This window comes from Scyliorhinus canicula, chromosome 11 (genome assembly GCF_902713615.1).
Source record: "Scyliorhinus canicula chromosome 11, sScyCan1.1, whole genome shotgun sequence".
Taxonomy (NCBI): Eukaryota; Metazoa; Chordata; class Chondrichthyes; order Carcharhiniformes; family Scyliorhinidae; genus Scyliorhinus; species Scyliorhinus canicula.
Genome location: NC_052156.1, coordinates 38,897,780 through 38,918,972, shown reverse-complemented (window position 1 = coordinate 38,918,972; position 21,193 = coordinate 38,897,780). Strand labels below are relative to the sequence as shown.

Below are 21,193 nucleotides of genomic sequence, written 5' to 3'. Positions count from 1 at the left end.
AAAACTCTCAACTGGTTGGAGTCATACCTGGCACAAAGGAAGATGGTTGCGGTGGTTGGATGTCAATCATCTCAGCTCCAGGACATCATTGCAGAAATTCCTCAGGGTAGTGTCCTAGGCCCAAACATCGTCAGCTGCTTTATCAATGACCTCCCCTCCATCATAAGGTCAGAAGTGGGGATGTTTGCGGATGACTGCAAACGTTCAGCACCATTCGCAACTCCTCAGTTAATGAACCAGTCCATGTCCAAATGCAGCAAGACCTGGACAATATCCAGGCTGGGGTTGATAAGTGGCAAGTTATATTCACGCCACACAAGTGCCAGGCAATGACCATCTCCTACAAGAGGGGATCTAACAACTGCCCTTGACATTCAATGGCATTACCATCACTGGGTGTTACCATTGATCAGAAACTGAACAGGATCATATTAATACTGTGGCTACCAGGGCAGGTCAAAGACCCCCCCCCCCAAAACCTGACCACCTTTTACAAGGCACAAGTCAGGAGTGTAATGCCCTGGATGAGTGCAGCTCCAACAACACTCAAGAAGATCAACATCATTCCGGACAAAGCAGCCTGCTTGATTGCTTCCCCTTCCACAAACAGTCAATCCCTCCACCACCGACGAATAGTGGCAGCCATGTGCACCATCTACAAGGTGCACTGCAGTAATTCATCCAAGGTTCCTTAGACAGCATCTTCCAAACCCACGACTACTACTATCTAGAAAGACAAGAGCAGGATGAGTGCAGCTCCAACAACACTCAAGAAGATCAACATCATTCCGGACAAAGCAGCCCGCTTGATTGCTTCCCCTTCCACAAACAGTCAATCCCTCCACCACCGACGAATAGTGGCAGCCATGTGCACCATCTACAAGGTGCACTGCAGTAATTCATCCAAGGTTCCTTAGACAGCATCTTCCAAACCCACGACTACTACTATCTAGAAAGACAAGAGCAGCAGAGACCTGGGAACCCCACCACCTGGATCTTCCCCTCCAACTCACCGTCCTGACTTGGAAATATATCGCCGTTCCTTCACTGTCGCTGGGGCAACATCCTGGAACTCCCTCACTAACAGCACATTGGGTGTACCTACACCTCAAGGACTGCAGCGGTTCAAGAAGGCAACTCATCACTACCTTCTGAAGGGCGACTAGCGATCGGCAATAAATGCTGGCCTAACCAGCACGCCCACAATCTGTAAATTAAATTAAGGAAAAAACGATGGAAATCTGTGGAATGTGGCAGCTCTGGCATGGGCAATGGTCAACAAAATGTTTTGTGGGCTGCACTCAGAATGCACAAGGGCCACATGTGCCCCCCCCCCCCCCCGAAAATCTCAGAAGAGAAATAAATTGCAGCTTAATTTGGATGTTGAAGACACAATTGTACCGCTAGTAATTTCTCCAAGTTCATTACAGAAACTGGGCAAGATGTTAGTTTTAAAGTGTTAACCTTTAGACAGTCAGTAGATCCAAGGACATTCCAGTCTACAGAGACCAGCCGTTTAAAATCAAAATCCAGTTCACCCCGCTGACACTGAATTCTTGAATCTGAAGAATAGCTTAATTGAGATTTGGACTTCAGACAAATGAAATAAATATTCAAACATTGTAACAATATCTTCTCAGTGTATTTCCTTCAGTCTGTTTTATGTCATTAACCACCAAGTAAAATTTTATTTTTTTAAACCCTTTTCTTAATTTTGTTTTGGAATATGTTTTGGAATTAAGGCTTGTATCTGGTAAAATAGCCCTGAAAAAAAGCTATAGAAGCCTAATGAGCAGCAAAGGGTACGAGTGACATGTTTGAGTGACAGGGGCACAGCCAAGTCGATCTTTGCATTTTTATATTAGAAAGGGCAAGATTAAATCTGCCAATAATACAAGCAGGTTTGCCATGCCTTGATGAGAACCTGTTTAAAGTTCAGGAAAGGTTCATCTAGATTTTGTTCTTGAATTTTTTTTATTACACTGCTAACATTGGTAACAATCGATAGCCGTAAATTAGTACTATGTCCATTCCTCACCCAACGTATAAACATATTCAATTTGTTTACCATTTTAAAATTTTGATGGGGCCACAATTCAACAGTCAACCGAAGGAATTACAAACTAAGTTAATACAACCTGTCTTCATAATTTAACCCTTTTAAAGCCTTGCCTTCATTACCATGAATCTGTGCTGTATCTTCCCCAAAGCCAATGGGACAGGTTTTTCTGAAATAAATACTGGTGGTTGAACAGCAGAAGCCATTATTACTCTGCAAATTAGCCAGTGAGTTGCAACTTGGAAGCAATTCCTGGAGGGGGGGGGGGGGGGGGGGGGGTGGATTTACACTGCTGCACTGTTAGCTTCACTAAACAGCATATTTTTGATGGTGATTTTGATAAATTTGTTGAATATGTGCATTAATTGCCTATTAAACTCATCAGAGAAAGCTACATCTGTAATTAATAGCAAAGCACCCTTATAATTGTGTGATAATTGGTAATGATGGTGTAATCATTGTAAATGATTACCAGTCAACTTTTCTTCCCAAGGAAATAAGCAATTATAAGTGCAGGAGTCTCATTTATTCAAGTTTTACATTTTAAATTTGTAAATCTTATTTTTCCTTTCTTCTTTTAAAAATTTTTTTTATTCCCCTCCTTTTTCACATTTTCTCCCAAATTTACATCCAACAATAAACAATAATCAGTAACGAACGCAATGTCAATCCCCATATCAATAACAACGATCCCATCCTTTCACCAAACTCCAGATATTGGCCCGCATGTTAACATAAACAAATGACAAAAAGGAATCAAGAATCACCCATGGTCACCATTAACACATACAGTCCCCCCTCCCCCAACCCTCTGAGCCCCCACCCCCCCTAATGTTCGATGTGATCCAATTCTCGAAAGTGCATAAATAATAACCCCCATGAATTGTAGAATCCCTCCATCCTTCCCCTCAGTTCACATTTGACCTTTTCAAGCGTTAAGAATTCCAGCAGGTCTCCCCGCCACGCCAGGGCACTGGGTGCAGAGGTTGATCTCCACCCTAACAGGATCCGCCTTCGGGCGATCAACGAGGCGAAGGCTACAACATCTGCCTCCGCGCCCATTTCCAACCCCGGCTGGTCCAACACACCGAATATGGCCTCCCAAGGTCCACATCCAGTTTCATGTGCACCACTTTAGAGATTACCCTAAACACCTCCTTCACGTAATCCTCCAGGTTTGGACAGGACCAAAACATATGAACGTGGTTTGCGGGGCCCCCTCTGCAACGTTCACACACATCCTCTAACCCTTCAAACAGTCGGCTCAATCTCGCCCTTGTAAGGTGTGCTCTATACACCATCTTCATCTGTATCAGCCCCAAGCTTGCACATGAGGTGGAGGCATTCACCCTCTGGAGCACCTCACACCAGAACCCCTCCTCCATACCTTCTCCCAAGTCTTGCTCCCAATTTGCCTTGATCCCTTCTAGCGCCGCCCTCTCCTCCTCCAAAAGAGCCCCGTAAACCGCCGATACTATCCCCTTTTCCAGTCCCCCTGTCGCCAGCACCTCCCCCAGCAATGTGGAAGCCGGCTCGACTGGGAAGCTCTGTATCTCCTTTCTGGCAAACTCTCGAACCTGCATGTATCTAAATATTTCCCCCTGCTCCAGCCCATACTTTGCTCCCAGCTCCTTCAATCTCGCAAAACGACCCCCAAGAAATAAATCTTTTAGTGTTCTAATTCCTTTCTCCTCCCAACTCTGAAAATTTCCATCCCACTTCCCTGGCTCAAATCTATGGTTCCCCCGAATCGGCATTTACCGTGACCCTGCCCCCAACCCAAAGTGCTGGCGAAACTGCCTCCAAATTCTCAACTAAGCTATTACTACCGGACTCCCTGAGTACGAATTTTTCCTTTCTACCCCTTTTTCTCTCTCTCTCATAATCCAATTATTTTCCCTCACTTTATTTCTCCGTATGTACCCGATTGGGCATTATATTGAATTTCTCCACTCTAATTCACCCTCCATCTCACTCCTCCCTCTGTTCATTCCTCAATCCTTAAATCTCATGCGGTAAGGAGGTTCAGTGTTCATGCCACTGTCTACCAAGGTCCCTGGCTCCCTTCCTGCTTTGTGATCAGCTCACCCTTTCAACAAATCTCTGGGCAAAAAAAAATAACGAAACATGCACAAAAAAGCGAAACGAATGGGGCATTCTGTGAGATGCCTCACTCCAGCAAAGTCTGGCTGAATATATCCCCCCTGTGGTTGATGACAGCACTCGGGGTAGGGTTTGAACAAAGTTCTGTCCAACTGAAGCACCATGTCCTTACTTTTCTATTCCAATCCCCTCAAAAGTAAAAGCTAATATTTCATGCGCCTATTTGGACTGTGCACTAGCTTTCATGATTTGTGTGTGTGTGTGGATACTGAACTCCCTTTGCTCCTCCGCAAATTTTATTTTCTGATCTTTAAGAAAGTACTCTGCTTTGTCTTTCACAGTCGGAGAAGATAGCCTTAGACTTCCCCACATTGAACTTCATCTGCCATAATTTGTCCACTCACTTACCCTATGTTCCTTCATAATTTCCCCTTCCATGTTGGGAATAATATATCATTTTGAAATGAGCCACACTTGAGCATTAGATAAAGGGGAGGAATTGTAAATCTACCTGATGATTTACTGTCCAGTTCTCCTGGGGTTACCTCTGCTCTCAGCTAAATCAGCTGGTGCAGAAACCAATTATAGCTTTAGCATGAAGTAGAACTGCTAATTTTACATATTAATGTTTATTTATACTCTATAATAGAACCATAGAATTTACAGTGCAGAAGGAGGCCATTCGGCCCATCGAGTCTGCACCGACCCTTGGAAAGAACACCTAACTAAAGCCCACGCTTCCACCCTAGCCCCGTAACCCAGTAACCCCACCTAACCTTTTGGACACTAAGGGGCAATTTAGCCAATCCACTTAATCTGCTCATTTTTGGACTGTGGGAGGAAACGCACATAGACAGGGGGAGAATGTGCAATCCCCACACAGACAGTCACCCGAGGCTGGAATTGAACACGGGTCCCTGGCGCGGTGAGGCGGCGGTGCTAACCACTGTGCCATTGTACCAAGGACTTTGTTTGTTCAGGGGTTGTGGAAAGGAGGAGACTCTTCAAACTTTACACCTTTGCAGGTTTAACTCATTTTTGTTTTGTTTCCTTTTGTTTTTCTTTTAAAATTTAGAGTACCCACTTCATTTTTTCCAATTAAGGGACAATTTAGCGAGGCCAATCCACCTACCCTGCACATCTTTGGGTTGTGGGATGAAAACCACGCAGACACGGGGAGAATGTGCAAACTCCACACGGATAGTGACCCAGAGCTGGGAACAAACCTGGGACCTCGGCGTCGTGAGGCAGCAGTGCTAACCACTGCGCCACCGTTCTGCCCACTTTGTTTTGTTTCCTGTATGTATAATACTTCCATTTCTCACAATCTGTAAACCAATGAACATCCTAATGACACCAATAGAAATAAAGTGCTGGATTAAGATAGCCGTTCGTCATAAAGTTTGAATCTGGTGTCTTGCCTGTCATTATCACTGGCCAAGCTCTATCACCTCCAATCCAGCGTCATCGTGACGTGCGGCATGCACCGTTTTAATGCTGTTGGCGCGTCATCGGCCGGCCCACCCGCGACGCTCTGTCCCTGATTGGTTGAGTTCCCGACGTGCGGGCCACGTGTAGTCCCAGCGGTCGGGAACCCGGTCTGCCGGCTGCGGACAATGTCCAGCGCCGCCACACTCATCCGGGTTCCATGCCGCTGGCTGGGGTGGCTTCTGCTAGTGTTGGGGCGGCTGTTGTGGCGTGGCCTGGGGATGGGCTGTGGGGTGGCGGTTGGTGGGTTAGGGCTCGAGCACAGCAGGTGCCATGTTTTACAGCACGACCGGTGCAGGTCATCAGTCCTGCACCTGCGTGGCCCGGGTCCTGGCCATTGTTTCACACAGCGCCTGTGCTTTCCCCTCAGCGTGACTGTGAACCTCCTGTGGATTCTCCCTTCACATGGCACTTAGCCTCACAAACGGAGAATCCAGCCCAACATGTTTCTTACTTCGCCCATCATAACTTGGGCAATGAACTGTGGAAATCTCAGCCTTTCCACAGGTTATCCACCAAGGTTACAGTGGAGACGCGAGACAACTCTTGAGGTAATTCAATTGCCAGATTTGTCAAATACCATTATAGGCTGGGAATCATAAAATATTTGATGTATCCAGTAAGTACTTTAATATTGGCCTGATTTTTTCAGATGTCGGGGAACACATCCCGACTGACCTTGACTATCCTCTGGCCAATTTACGCTCCAATGAGCATTGATTGTCTGCAAGCGAGCCTTCCACTCCTCACTCTGGAGGATGTCCCACCTTAGAGAGCTGCTGGCCAAGCTGATTGGTTTTCAGCACTCCACTCCCTGCAGGGACAGCGCTCGAGTGGACAGAAGGGGAACAACACCAAGCTGTCTGAGCCTAAGTGCTGGATCTGGAGGACAATGGGCAGCATGGTGGCACAGTGGTTAGCACTGCTGCTTCACAGTGCCAGAGACACGGGTTGATTTCCAGCCTTGGGTAATGGTCTGTGTGGAGTTTGCACATTCTCCCCTTGTTTGTGTGGGTTTCCTTCGAGTGCTCCGGTTTCCTCTCACAGTCGGCAAATGTGCAGATTAGGTGGATTGGCAATGCTAAATTTCCTCTTTGTGTCCAAAGATGTGCAGGTTAGGTGGTTTAGGCATGATAAATGCATGGGGTTATACTGATAGGGCAGAGGAATGTGCATGCACTTTTGAAGGGTCGGTGCAGACTCGATGGGCTGAATGGCTTGCTTCTGCACTGTCGGGGTTCTATGGAAAGTAAATATAAAGGACCCCAGGTCAGGGGAGGTAGGGAAAGTCTGGGGGAGTTTCAAGGGTGTAATCAGGGTGTCGGGTGGGGAGGGGAGTAACAGAAGTTATCTGGCCTTGAGGGGATGGTAGCCCCAGTCGAAAGGGGCTTCCGATGGAGGCATCATCCCCTCCTTCCTGCCAGAGATCTAAATTTGATTCTTTCTGGCTTTCCCCACAGAGGTTTACTGTTCCCGTCAGCCTGAAAATTTAGGCTGGGATGTAAAAGCTTTTAAGTGGCCATTAATTGGCTACTTCAGTGTCTCAACTGGGGCAAGGGCGGGCTTCCCATCCGAGGCCTTGCTCTCTCATGCGTCAAATCACTGTGTGGTTGGAGCAGGCGGGAACCTGGAGAGATTTCTGTCTCTGCAATTTCATACTCACCCTTAGCCTCGTTGTGAGAGCAGAACATTCAGGCCAATATATTTTTCCAAAGGAAGACTGAATAAAGGAAACTTCCTATTTTAATGGGGAGTAAGAGCAATTTCTATAGTTTTCTCTTTCCTCATATCTGGATTCAAAAGGAAATGAGAATCAATAGAATCAGAGAAATTGTCACTCTTTGCTCCTGAACTTATGAGGTGCTTCTTTAGCTCAGCACGAAAGCAATGCAGAATTTACAGGAAGTACAAAATAAATCAGGGCATACTTGAACTATTCCCGTAATTTCTATTCTCCTGCACTAGCTAATCTTAGGTTAATGTGCAGGTTCAGTCGGCAGTTCAGAAGGCAAATGCAATGTTAGCATTCATGTCAAGAGGGCTAGAATATAAGACCAGGGATGTACTTCTGTGGCTGTAAAAGGATCTGGTCTGACCAGCACCGGCCCTAGGGTTGCTGGCGCCCTGGGCAAGCTGAACTTCGGCGCCCTTCGGGGTGGGGGGGCCGGGCCAGGGGGGGGGGCGGGGCCGGGGGTGGGAGGTTGGGGGGGGGGGGGGGGGGCGGGGGGGGCGGGGGGGGGGGGCCCGAGGGGGGGGGGGGCCGGAGTGACCGCCGGCGAGCCTGGATCCATCCGCAATGTTTGTGCGGGGCGGCCTGAGGGAGGGCGGCCACCGCGCATGCGCAGGTTGGCACTGGCCCAACTGCGCAAGCGCGTTACCCGAGTCTTTTACGCGGCGCCCCTAGCACATGGCGCCCTGGGCGACTGCCCGAGTTGCCGGCACCTTGAGCCGGCCCTGGGTCTGACCCCATTTGGAGTATTGTGAGCAGTTTTGGGCCCCGTATCTAAGGAAGGATGTGCTGGACTTGGAAAGGATCCAGAGGAGGTTCACAAGAGTGATGCCTGGAGTGAAGAACGTGTTGTATGAGGAACGGTTGCAGACTCCGGGTCTGTACTCATTGGAGTTTAGAAGGATGAGGGGGGATCTTATTGAAACTTACAGGATACTGCGAGGCCTGGATAGAGTGGACGTGGAGAGGATGTTTCCACTTGTAGGAAAAACTAGAACCAGAGCACACCATCTCAGACTAAAGGGACGACCCTTTAAAACAGAGATGAAGAGTAATTTCATGAGCCAGAGGATGGTGAATCTGTGGAACTCTTTGCCGCAGAAGGCTGTGGAGGTCAAATCACTGAGTGTCTTTAAGACAGAGATAGACAGGTTCTTGTTTAATAAGGGGATCAGGGGTTATGGGGAGAAGGCAGGAGAATGTGGATGAGAAAATATCAACCATGATTGAATGGCGAAGCAGACTCGATGGGCCGAGTGGCCTAATTCTGCTTCTATGTCTTATGGTCTTGTGGTCTTATATGGCTAAAAGCTGACATGACCCCAAAAGGACTGCACTGAAAATCATGGATTGTACTGTGATCTGTGATCGACTGCTAACCAAACTATATTTCCTTCAAATTATGGAAGAAAATACAATTGTCAAGGTGCCGCTCATTTTATTTTCATGAAATGCGCCATGTCTATTCGAGAACTGATTGCTAAAATGGTTCTCCCGTGCTGACTTATATTTCATTTGCTGTTGAAGAACTTGCATTTATACAGCACCATAGCATTTCCCTGAGCATGCTGCAAAGAATTTCATGACAAAAATATTACTTTTGATGTCTAATCCTTGTAAACATGAGAGCCATTTCGCAGCTAGCCAGATCCAAGCAGCAAATGAAGGTTTTTTTTTCATGCTATTGGTTGTGGGAGGTATGTTGACCAAAACAACAGCAGAAATCTCTGCTTTCCAAATAGTTCCATGAGAGTTTGGTTGATGTAAATTGATCGTCGAAGTTACTTTATTTGTAGTGCAGGATTTGTTTTCTGTAAGTGCACATAATTATGTATGCGCAATTGTTTTCAAGTTGTTGCTTGCACAATAACATCGCTTTTGATTACAAATACTTTTTACATTGGCTGGGAAGGACTGAGAAAGGTTCATGTTTGTCACTGGTAGCATGTCACCTTCATTCACGATAAAGGGACAGGCAGGATTGTTTTAGTTAGTTAGCTCGTTAACTATTTTCCAGTTGCCTTTCCCTCCGGCAATGTTTGCAGTTTTGAGACAGTATTGTTCTCAACTGAAAATGTTATTTTCAGTTCCTTTAGTAATTTGTCATTCACTAGACAGATGATCAGACCTTTGGTAACAAAAAATTGATGACATCTCTCTTTTGCTCCACCTGATATGTATATATGTTTGTTCACACTGATCTTCTTGCAAGCCTGTTTGTTGGAGGAGAACTTGGCAGAAATATTATAATAATGGAAGGTGGCCATGGGGTTATCAATGAACTAGTTATATGTCACTGTAGTCTTATTCACGAATGCTATTCAGCATAATTTGACAAGTGTGTAGATGCGTGAAACTCTTTGTCTGTTTCATTGACCAAAAACTTTTGTACAACCTCAAGACAAATTGAAAGATCCAAGACCGTGGGTCTCTGATTCTATCCACATTTCAAACTGCCAGTATTTGCAAATACTATTGACGGCAGTGCCTTTAGGTAAATCCTCAAACTTGGCCGTACAAGAATCTTGAATTGTGAAATGAAATGAAAATGAAAATCGCTCATTGTCACGAGTAGGCTTCAATGAAGTTACTGTGAAAAGCCCCTAGTCGCCACATTCCGGCGCCTGTTCGGGGAGGCTGGTACGGGAATTGTTGTTCATGTTCAGAAAAGATTAACTCAGCCAAAATAGATTTTGTCTGAGAACTAAAACAGGGTGAGGATCTGAAGAGAGAGCCAATAGAGGCATTAATCAGCTAGCTTCTGATTTGAAAAGCTTCATTGTATTCATCAACTGTCTTCTCTTCAGAAAGATTGTGCATATTAACTGGGAGAACATATTTGAAGTTTGTACATGATCTACTTTATATCCACAGCAGCAATTATGCACAGCTATCAAATTGGTTCAGTCAATAACTGGAATACTAATCAACGTGTTTATAAAAGCACAAAAGCAGTATAATTGCATTAAACAAGAATGTATTTAAATTCCCATCAACATTGGCTTTTGTCAAGAATGGTTGGAGTATTAGACATTCAGAGGAAGTTCAATATTGGGGCCATATAGAAAAATTATGATACGATGACTCTTATGGTAGTCAGAATTGCAGAAATCCAGTTGAACATAGAACATAGAACATTACAGCGCAGTACAGGCCCTTCAGCCCACGATGTTGCGCCGTCCTGTGAAACTCCTCTAAAGTCCCTCTACACTATTCCCTTATCGTCCATATGCCTATCCAATGACCATTTGAATGCGTTTAGTGTTGGCGAGTCCACTACTGTTGCAGGCAGGGCATTCCACGCCCTTACTACTCTCTGAGTAAAGAATCTACCTCTGACATCTGTCCTATATCTATCTCCCCTCAATTTAAAGCTATGTCCCCTCGTGCTGGACATCACCATCCGAGGAAAAAGGCTCTCACTGTCCACTCTATCTAATCCTCTGATCATCTTGTATGCCTCAATTAAGTCACCTCTTAACCTTCTTCTCTCTAACAAAAACAGCCTTAAGTCCTTCAGCCTTTCCTCATATGATCTTCCCTCCATACCAGGCAACATTCTTGTAAATCTCCTCTGTACCCTTTCCAATGCTTCCACATCCTTCCTATAATGTGGCGACCAGAACTGCACACAATACTCCAAATGCGGCCGCACCAGAGTTTTGTACAACTGCAACATGACCTCATGGCTCCGAAATTCAATTCTTCTACCAATAAAAGCTAACACACCGTACGCCTTCTTAACAACCCTCTCAACCTGGCAACTTTCAGGGATCTATGGACATGGACACCGAGATCTCTCTGCTCGTCCACACTACCAAGAATCTTACCATTAGCCCAGTACTCTGCCTTTCTGTTTTTCCTTCCAAAATGAATCACCTCACACTTTTCTGCATTAAATTCCATTTGCCACCTGTCAGCCCAGCTCTGCAGCTTATCTACGTCCCTCTGTAACTTGTAACATCCTTCTGCACTGTCCACAACTCTACCGACTTTAGTGTCATCCGCAAATTTACTCACCCATCCTTCTACGCCCTCCTCCAGGTCATTTATAAAAATGACAAAACAGATCCTTGTGGCACACCACTAGTAACTGGACACCAGTCAGAGCATTTCCCATCAACCACCACTTTTTGTCTTCTATCAGCTAGCCAATTTCTGATCCAAACTGCTAAATCTGAATCTCATGCCTCTGTATTTTCTGCAATAGTCTACCGTGGGGAACCTTATCAAACGCTTTACTGAAATCCATATACACCACATCAACTGCTTTACCCTCATCCATCTGTTTGGTCACCTTCTCGAAGAACTCAATGAGGTTTGTGAGGCACGACCTACCCTTCACAAAACCATGTTGACTATCTCTAATCAAATTATTCCTTTCCAGATGATTATACATCCTATCTCTTATAAACCTTTCCAAGACTTTTCCCACAACAGAAGTAAGGCTCACTGGCCTATAGTTACCGGGGTTATCTCTACTCCCCTTCTTGTACAAGGGGACAACATTTGCTATCCTCCAGTCCTCTGGCACTATTCCTGTAGACAAAGATGACTTAAAGATCAAAGCCAAAGGCTCAGCAATCTCCTCCCTAGCTTCCCAGAGAATCCTAGGATAAATCCCATCCGGCCCAGGGGACGTATCTATTTTCACACTTTCCAGAATTGCTAACACCTCCTCCTTATGAACCTCAAGCCCTTCTAGTCTAGTAGCCTGTATCTCAGTATTCTCCTCGACAACTTTGTCTTTTTCCTGTGTGAATACTGACGAAAAATACTCATTTAGCACCTCTCCTATCTCCTCGGACTCTACGCACAACTTCGCACTACTGTCCTTGACTGGCCCTACTCTTACCTTAGTCATTCTTTTATTCCTGACATACCTATAGAAAGCTTTAGGGTTATCCTTGATCCTACCTGCCAAAGACTTCTCATGTCCTCGCTTGGCTCTTCTTAGCTCTCTCTTTAGAGCCTTCCTAGCTAACTTGTAACTCTCAAGCGACCCAACTGAACCATCACGTCTCATCTTCACATAAGCCTCCTTCTTCCTCTTGACAAGTGATTCAACTGCTTTAGTAACCCATGGTTCCCTCACTCGACCACTTCCTCCCTGCCTAACAGGTACATACTTATCAAGGACACGCAGTAGCTGTTCCTTGAACATGCTCCACATTTCCATTGTGTCCATCCCCTGCAGTTTTCCTCTCCAGGCGATGCATCCTAAGACTTGCCTCATCGCATCATAATTGCCTTTCCCCCAGCAATAACTCTTGTCCTGCGGTTTATACCTATCCCTTTCCATCGCTAAAGTAAACGTAATCGAATTGTGGTAACTTCACCAAAATGCTCACCTACCTCCAAATCTAACACCTGTCCTGGTTCATTACCCAGTACCAAATCTAATATGGCCTCGCCTCTTGTTGGCCTATCTACATACTGCATCAGGAAACCCTCCTGCACACATTGGACAAAAACGGATCCATCTAAAGTACTTGAGCTTTCAGACGATTCTGGGAATTTTATATACTTATGAGCTGTTCAAATATGTCTGTACACCTGGGAGTGTCAGAGAGCCCACAGTGCTGAGTGTCAGAGAGAAAACTGGCTAAAGGATAGCTCACAGGGCTGAGTGTCAGGGAGCCCACAGGGCTGAGTGTCAGAGAGCCCACAGGGCTGAGGTAGAGCCACAGGGCTGCGTGTCAGGGATCCCACAGGGCTGAGGGAGAGCCACAGGGCTGAGTGTCAGAGAGCCCACAGGGCTCAGTGTCAGAGAGCCCACAGGGCTGCGTGTCAGAGAACCCACAGGGCTGAGTGTCAGGGATCCCACAGGGCTGAGTGTCAGGGAGCCCACAGGGCTGAGGGAGAGCCACAGGGCTGAGTGTCAGAGAGCCACAGGGCTGAGGGAGAGCCACAGGGCTGAGGGAGAGCCACAGGGCTGCGTGTCAGAGAGCCCACAGGGCTGAGGGAGAGCCACAGGGCTGAGGGACAGCCACAGGGCTGAGTGTCAGGGAGGTGAGGGAGCCCACAGGGCTGAGTGTCAGGGAGCCCACAGGGCTGAGGGAGAGCCACAGGGCTGAGTGTCAGAGAGCCACAGGGCTGAGGGAGAGCCACAGGGCTGAGGGAGAGCCACAGGGCTGCGTGTCAGAGAGCCCACAGGGCTGAGGGAGAGCCACAGGGCTGAGTGTCAGGGAGCCCACAGGGCTGAGTGTCAGAGAGCCACAGGGCTGAGTGTCAGAGAGCCCACAGGGCTGAGTGTCAGAGAGCCCACAGGGCTGCGTGTCAGGGATCCCACAGGGCTGAGTGTCAGAGAGCCCACAGGGCTGAGTGTCAGGGAGCCCACAGGGCTGAGTGTCAGAGATCCCACAGGGCTGAGTGTCAGAGAGCCACAGGGCTGAGTGTCAGAGATCCCACAGGGCTGAGGGAGAGCCCACAGGGCTGAGTGTCAGAGAGCCCACAGGGCTGCGTGTCAGAGATCCCACAGGGCTGAGTGTCAGAGAGCCCTCAGGGCTGAGTGTCAGGGAGCCCACAGAGCTGAGTGTCAGAGAGCCACAGGGCTGAGTGTCAGGGAGCCCACAGGGCTGAGTGTCAGAGAGCCCACAGGGCTGAGTGTCAGAGATCCCACAGGGCTGAGTGTCAGGGAGCCCACAGGGCTGAGTGTCAGGGAGCCAACAGGGCTGAGTGTCAGGGAGCCCACAGGGCTGAGGGAGAGCCACAGGGCTGAGTGTCAGAGAGCCACAGGGCTGAGTGTCAGTGAACCCACAGGGCTTAGTGTCAGAGAGCCACAGGGCTGAGGGAGAGCCACAGGGCTGAGGGAGAGCCACAGGGCTGAGTGTCAGTGAGCCCACAGGGCTGAGTGTCAGGGAGCCCACAGCGCTGAGTGTCAGGGAGCCCACAGGGCTGAGTGTCAGGGAGCCCACAGCGCTGAGTGTCAGGGAGCCCACAGGGCTGAGGGAGAGCAACAGGGCTGAGGGAGAGCCACAGGGCTGAGTGTCAGAGAGCCCACAGGGCTGAGGGAGAGCTACAGGGCTGAGTGTCAGAGAGCCCACAGGGCTGCGTGTCAGAGATCCCACAGGGCTGAGTGTCAGAGAGCCCACAGGGCTGAGTGTCAGTGAGCCCACAGGGCTGAGGGAGAGCCACAGGGCTGAGTGTCAGTGAGCCCACAGGGCTGAGGGAGAGCCCACAGGGCTGAGGGAGAGCCACAGGGCTGAGTGTCAGTGAGCCCACAGGGCTGCGGGAGAGCCCACAGGGCTGAGGGAGAGCCACAGGGCTGAGTGTCAGAGAGCCCACAGGGCTGAGTGTCAGAGATCCCACAGGGCTGAGTGTCAGAGAGCCCTCAGGGCTGAGTGTCAGGGAGCCCACAGAGCTGAGTGTCAGAGAGCCACAGGGCTGAGTGTCAGGGAGCCCACAGGGCTGAGTGTCAGAGAGCCCACAGGGCTGAGTGTCAGAGATCCCACAGGGCTGAGTGTCAGGGAGCCCACAGGGCTGAGTGTCAGAGAGCCCACAGGGCTGAGTGTCAGAGATCCCACAGGGCTGAGTGTCAGAGAGCCACAGGGCTGAGTGTCAGTGAACCCACAGGGCTTAGTGTCAGAGAGCCACAGGGCTGAGGGAGAGCCACAGGGCTGAGGGAGAGCCACAGGGCTGAGTGTCAGTGAGCCCACAGCGCTGAGTGTCAGGGAGCCCACAGGGCTGAGGGAGAGCAACAGGGCTGAGGGAGAGCCACAGGGCTGAGTGTCAGAGAGCCCACAGGGCTGAGGGAGAGCCACAGGGCTGAGTGTCAGAGAGCCCACAGGGCTGCGTGTCAGAGATCCCACAGGGCTGAGTGTCAGAGAGCCCACAGGGCTGAGTGTCAGTGAGCCCACAGGGCTGAGGGAGAGCCACAGGGCTGAGTGTCAGTGAGCCCACAGGGCTGAGGGAGAGCCCACAGGGCTGAGGGAGAGCCACAGGGCTGAGGGAGAGCCACAGGGCTGAGTGTCAGAGAGCCACAGGGCTGAGGGAGAGCCACAGGGCTGAGGGAGAGCCACAGGGCTGAGTGTCAGAGAGCCACAGGGCTGAGTGTCAGAGAGCCACAGGGCTGAGTGTCAGAGAGCCACAGGGCTGAGTGTCAGTGAGCCCACAGGGCTGAGGGAGAGCCCACAGGGCTGAGGGAGAGCCACAGGGCTGAGTGTCAGAGAGCCACAGGGCTGAGGGAGAGCCACAGGGCTGAGGGAGAGCCACAGGGCTGAGTGTCAGAGAGCCACAGGGCTGAGTGTCAGAGAGCCACAGGGCTGAGTGTCAGAGAGCCACAGGGCTGAGTGTCAGAGAGCCACAGGGCTGAGGGAGAGCCACAGGACTGAGTGTCAGGGAGCCCACAGGGCTGAGTGTCAGAGAGCCCACAGGGCTGAGTGTCAGAGAGCCCACAGGGCTGAGGGAGAGCCACAGGGCTGAGTGTCAGAGAGCCACAGGGCTGAGTGTCAGAGAGCCCACAGGGCTGAGTGTCAGGGAGCCCACAGGGCTGAGTGTCAGGGAGCCCACAGGGCTGAGTGTCAGAGAGCTCACAGGGCTGAGTGTCAGGGAGCCCACAGGGCTGAGGGAGAGCCACAGGGCTGAGTGTCAGGGAGCCCACAGGGCTGAGGGAGAGCCACAGGGCTGAGTGTCAGGGAGCCCACAGGGCTGAGGGAGAGCCACAGGGCTGAGTGTCAGAGAGCCCACAGGGCTGAGGGAGAGCCACAGGGCTGAGTGTCAGGGAGCCCACAGGGCTGAGTTTCAGGGAGCCCACAGGGCTGAAGGAGAGCCATAGGGCTGAGGGAGACCCACAGGGCTGAGTGTCAGGGAGCCCACAGGGCTGAGTGTCAGGGAGCCCACAGGGCTGAGGGAGAGCCATAGGGCTGAGGGAGAGCCACAGGGCTGAGTGTCAGGGAGCCCACAGGGCTGAGTGTCAGTGAGCCCACAGGGCTGAGGGAGAGCCACAGGGCTGAGGGAGAGCCACAGGGCTGAGTGTCAGAGAGCCACAGGGCTGAGGGAGAGCCACAGGGCTGAGGGAGAGCCACAGGGCTGAGTGTCAGGGATCCCACAGGGCTGAGTGTCAGAGAGCCACAGGGCTGAGGGAGAGCCACAGGGCTGAGGGAGAGCCACAGGGCTGAGTGTCAGAGAGCCCACAGGGCTGAGTGTCAGAGATCCCACAGGGCTGAGTGTCAGGGAGCCCACAGGGCTGAGTGTCAGAGAGCCCACAGGGCTGAGGGAGAGCCACAGGGCTGAGTGTCAGGGAGCTCACAGGGCTGAGTGTCAGTGAGCCCACAGGGCTGAGTGTCAGAGAGCCCACAGGGCTGAGTGTCAGAGAGCCCACAGGGCTGAGGGAGAGCCACAGGGCTGAGTGTCAGGGAGCTCACAGCGCTGAGTGTCAGTGAGCCCACAGGGCTGAGTGTCAGAGAGCCCACAGGGCTGAGTGTCAGAGAGCCCACAGGGCTGAGTGTCAGGGAGCCCACAGGGCTGAGTGAGAGCCACAGGGCTGAGTGTCAGGGAGCCCACAGGGCTGAGTGAGAGCCACAGGGCTGAGTGTCAGGGAGCCCACAGGGCAGAGGGAGAGCCACAGGGCTGAGTGTCAGGGAGCCCACAGGGCAGAGGGAGAGCCACAGGGCTGAGTGTCAGAGTGCCGACGGACTGAGGTTGCAAAATGCCCGCAGCACTAAGGTGTCAGGTGTTTTGTCATGCTCTTGACATAGCACTAGCTGCTTCCTTGATGTGCACCCTGACAAAGGATGGTTCAGTCTTGGAGATAGCTTTAACGCATTTATTAAACTGTTAACAATTCTCCTACTTGGATTTCACTCTCCTGTTAATCCTGCTATAGCTACTCAGATTGACGAACCAGTCTGCTACAATCCACGTGGTGGGTGTGATGTGTTCAATCAACCCTGTGTACTCACTAAGTGTCTCCACTGGAAAGAGATAGATCATGTTTGCGGTGTCCTCATATATGGGTTGGGTTGGTGTAATGCCCCCCTGTGGTAGTGTCAGCTCTGTGTGTATCGTGAATGCCCATTGGTCGTGTCCTATCTTACTGGCCTATTGGTTAAATGTCTGTCTGTCATGTCTCTGGTGCTCCCTCTAGTGTCTAGCTAGTCGTGTATTTACATTAACACCTTGTGTATTTACAGTGATGCATATCACCAGATCAGGAAGGCCTTCGGACTGGGTTTCAGATTCTGTAGAACTAGGGTGCAAGAGTGGGATTAGCCTCTTTAACCACAAATGTCCATTTTGATTGGCTGAATAAAATGATGTGTCGTTTCCACCATATCTACTTGAATGCTGTTTCCGCCTTGAATCTTGTCCCTAGCTTGTATTTCTTTTCACATCTCCCTAAGGTTAACCCCAAGTTTCAAAGTGCCGGTGTAAAGTTTACACTGCATGACAATTTCAGAGCCCAAGGACTAGGCTTTAGCCATCAGAGAGCAATATCTGTGTCCAATGCTCTTGCACTCTTTGATTTGAATTGTTTTGAAGGGACCCTTGGGAAGTAGTTTTTCATGAAGTGAGCTGATAAACATGCATTGCTGAAAGTTTGTGTGTTGGGGAGGAGCAGGTAGGTGAGAGAGTCTGTAAGATAGGGGGTTGAGAGTTTGTAGAGCTGGTGTGGTGGCAGGTGAGAGTGTGTCGGGCTTGGGGGGGGGGGGTGAGAGTGTGTGGAGGGTGAGAACGTGTGTGAGTGGGTTGAAAGACGGTGTGGGTGTCTGTGTGTGTGCGGAGGGGTACGAGTGTGGCTGGGTGTTCAGAGCTTTTTGGGGTGACTGCAGGGGAGGTGAGTGTAGGGGAGATGAGTGCGGGGGTGTGTGGGGGTGAGTTAGGGAGGTGAGGTGGGGTGTTCACTGTTGTGGGGGTAGGATTTGGGAGGTGAGAGTGAGTTTGAGAGGGGGTTGATTTTGGGGGTGTTGGCGGTGAGTTTGCGGAGGTGAGGGTGAGTTTGAGGGCTGTGTTTGGGTGTTGAGTTTGGGGAAGTGGGGTGAGGGTGGGTTTGGGGGGCTGATACTGGTTTCGGATGAGTTTAGAGGTTTGGGGGGCATGTTTGGGGGTGGGGTTGGGTCTAAGTGTGGGGCGATTTTGGGTGTTGTGTTTGATGGGTGGGGTGAATTTGGGGGGCGATTTTGGAGTGTGAGTTTGAAGGGTGAGTTTTGGGGTGATGCGAGGGGTGAATTTAGGTGTGGGGGCAAGTGTGAATGTTGATTTTGAGGGGTGGAGTGGACTGAGTTGGATGAGTTTGAGGAGTGGGGTGAGTTTAATGGTGAGGTAAAGTTTGGATGCTGAGTTCGGAAGATGGGGTGAGTTTAGGAGTGAGGAGGGTGGGTTTGTGGGTTGGAATGCTGCGGTCACTTTCACTGAGCTATGAAGATGTTGAAACAAACTGTTTCCTGAAGGAATTTCTTTAACACTTTTGTACTTGATATTTCTTCCAGATGGTGTATAACCTGGCGAACGTGGCCTGTAAATGTCACGGGGTCTCGGGATCTTGCAGCCTGAAGACGTGCTGGTTACAGTTAGCTGATTTCCGAAAGGTTGGCGATGCTCTCAAGGAGAAATACGACAGCGCCACCTCCATGAAATTGAACAGCCGCGGGAAACTGGTTCAGAGCAACAGCCGCTTCAACTCACCCACCACCCTGGACCTGGTCTATGTGGACCAGAGCCCCGACTATTGCGTCCGGAACGAAAGCACCGGCTCCCTGGGTACACAAGGTCGCCTGTGCAACAAGACCTCCGAGGGGATGGACGGCTGTGCGCTGATGTGCTGTGGACGGGGCTATGACCAATTTAAGACAGTTCGTACCGAGCGCTGTCACTGCAAATTCCACTGGTGTTGCTATGTCAAGTGCAAAAAGTGCACAGAGGTGGTTGATCAATTCGTTTGCAAATAGCGTCTCTCCACCCCCCCCCCCCCCCCCCCCCCCCCCCATTCATTCCCCCTAAAAGACCTGTAGCTACAGAGGATGAGAGAGAGAGCGAGAACTTGAGACTCCGAGGAGGTCTGGACCGTCGCTGCAATGCTCGAACTGCCACTGAATATTTGAACTCACGGAACGCAAATTGAACAAAGCAGATTTTAATACCGCGAGGACCCCAACCGTATCGAAAACCCACAAAAAATAGGTTTAATGCTAAACATGGAAGTAGAAAGCAGCAATTGTGATGTGAGATCTTTGAAAATCCACATACTTATGACCAACACTCAAAGCGGCGGGCAAGAAATGCAGATTGTTCAACACCATGACTGCACTCAGAGGAGAGAGAGGCCTCCCCTCCAGTCACCTGATCCTGTCTCTAACCAAACCTGGCTCAAAGGAATGATTGGCATTGACCAGTTGGGAGGATTAATGACTGAATTCGGAATATCCCTTTCGATAATGGATAGAGAGAACATTTGACTGAACGCTCTTAACTAACTTGCTCTTTCATGGCACGGAAAATTAATTTTGAATATCAATCTGACAATTCATGAGCTATGTTTCAGAAAATTCTCCAAAAAGCCAACTTTGCTGACCATCCATCGCCCATTGGCCGCCCCAGACTTAATCGTCCAGCAACATCCCCAGATCCATGTAATTGACTGAAAACTCCACTCCCAAGTGGCTTTTTAATATTTAAAAGCGTGGTTTAATTCATCGCTTGTCATGTATTTATTTTTCGGAAAATATTGGCTGTGCTGGCAATTTGGTTCCTGTGTATTTCAGTCAATTGACCCACTATTAATGAACAGACTGGGAGAGCTGCTGCAAAGATGGACATTCATTTAGGGATCATCCTTAATTGCAATATTTTAGTTTCCAAAATAGATATATAACTGCAGGGCAAACGGGAGGACTTGCTGGGATGGTAAACTATATATTACGGGCAAACTAAGGTTTATTGGTGTCTAATATTCCAACTTTGTATATACGTCTACAATCAGCGATTTAAATTGTATTTATTTACAAGTTATATCTAGATTAGATTTGTCTACCTTTCTGCATTTTAACGGATTTGCTGCATTTGTAGGCTTCTATCACTCACAATTGGTTTCTGGCACTAAGTGGACATTGCTAATGTTTGTAGATGTGGTTTTTTTCCCCCAAACCCGACACAGTTTTGGGGACATTCAGTTCCATCGGGATGTTGCACTGACCCAAGTTGTAAAATTGTTACAAACAGCACTTGTGCACCATACCATTCCCAATTATTAAAATGTTTGGGGCATATTTGTGGGTTTGAATTGGTTTATAATTTGTGTTGTGTTTGTTACAAAGACACAGGAGACATTTCATGCCGGGCAGCACAGAACTTGCATGCATGGCAATTCCAATTGGTGTCTATCTTATCAGGCAATATTTGTCTCTGTGTTACTGCACCAACACAAGTTTCTGGTATCATATCATCATAGCAACATATTCGACATGTCTTATAAAGTGTTGTACATTTCAAAGCGGATTTAAATAAAAATCATAATGGTATAATGTTGCATAAAATAGATATAACCCAGGCCAGTAAAAATGTAATTGCAATTAATTTAACCGTGGATAACTTTAATCGCGTGTATTGTGTTGTATGCTTTAGGTGGTCTGACTATGGAACCGTACTTGACCAGGATTCATTGAGTAACCTTAATCCTTTGACCACCCCTTTAATGTTTAATGGCTATTTATAAGGAGAGTTGTCTTCAGTGTTGGAAATAAAACTACTATAGTTCTAAATGTGTTATTGTTTGTACATCAACATATGTTAAATTACTCATTCCAGAAAGTGCTTTCATAAATTCAGTATTGTTTCTAACTATTTCATAAGCCAAGCCATCACATTTACCTTAAAAT

The 21,193-nt window shown here is 49.0% G+C and overlaps 1 protein-coding gene across 3 annotated transcripts in view; it reads left to right on the top strand.

The window, feature by feature from the left end:
* Positions 1–19,293, top strand: part of wnt5a (wingless-type MMTV integration site family, member 5a) — a 45,138-nt gene extending 25,845 nt beyond the window's left edge. For all 3 annotated transcript variants that reach the window (XM_038812789.1, XM_038812790.1, XM_038812788.1), the window contains exon 5: positions 18,809–19,293. In XM_038812789.1, coding sequence (XP_038668717.1) covers positions 18,809–19,267 — 459 coding nt within the window. In that variant the 3' untranslated portion in view covers positions 19,268–19,293. The remainder of the gene's footprint in view (positions 1–18,808) is intronic.
* The last annotated feature ends 1,900 nt before the right edge of the window (positions 19,294–21,193 follow it).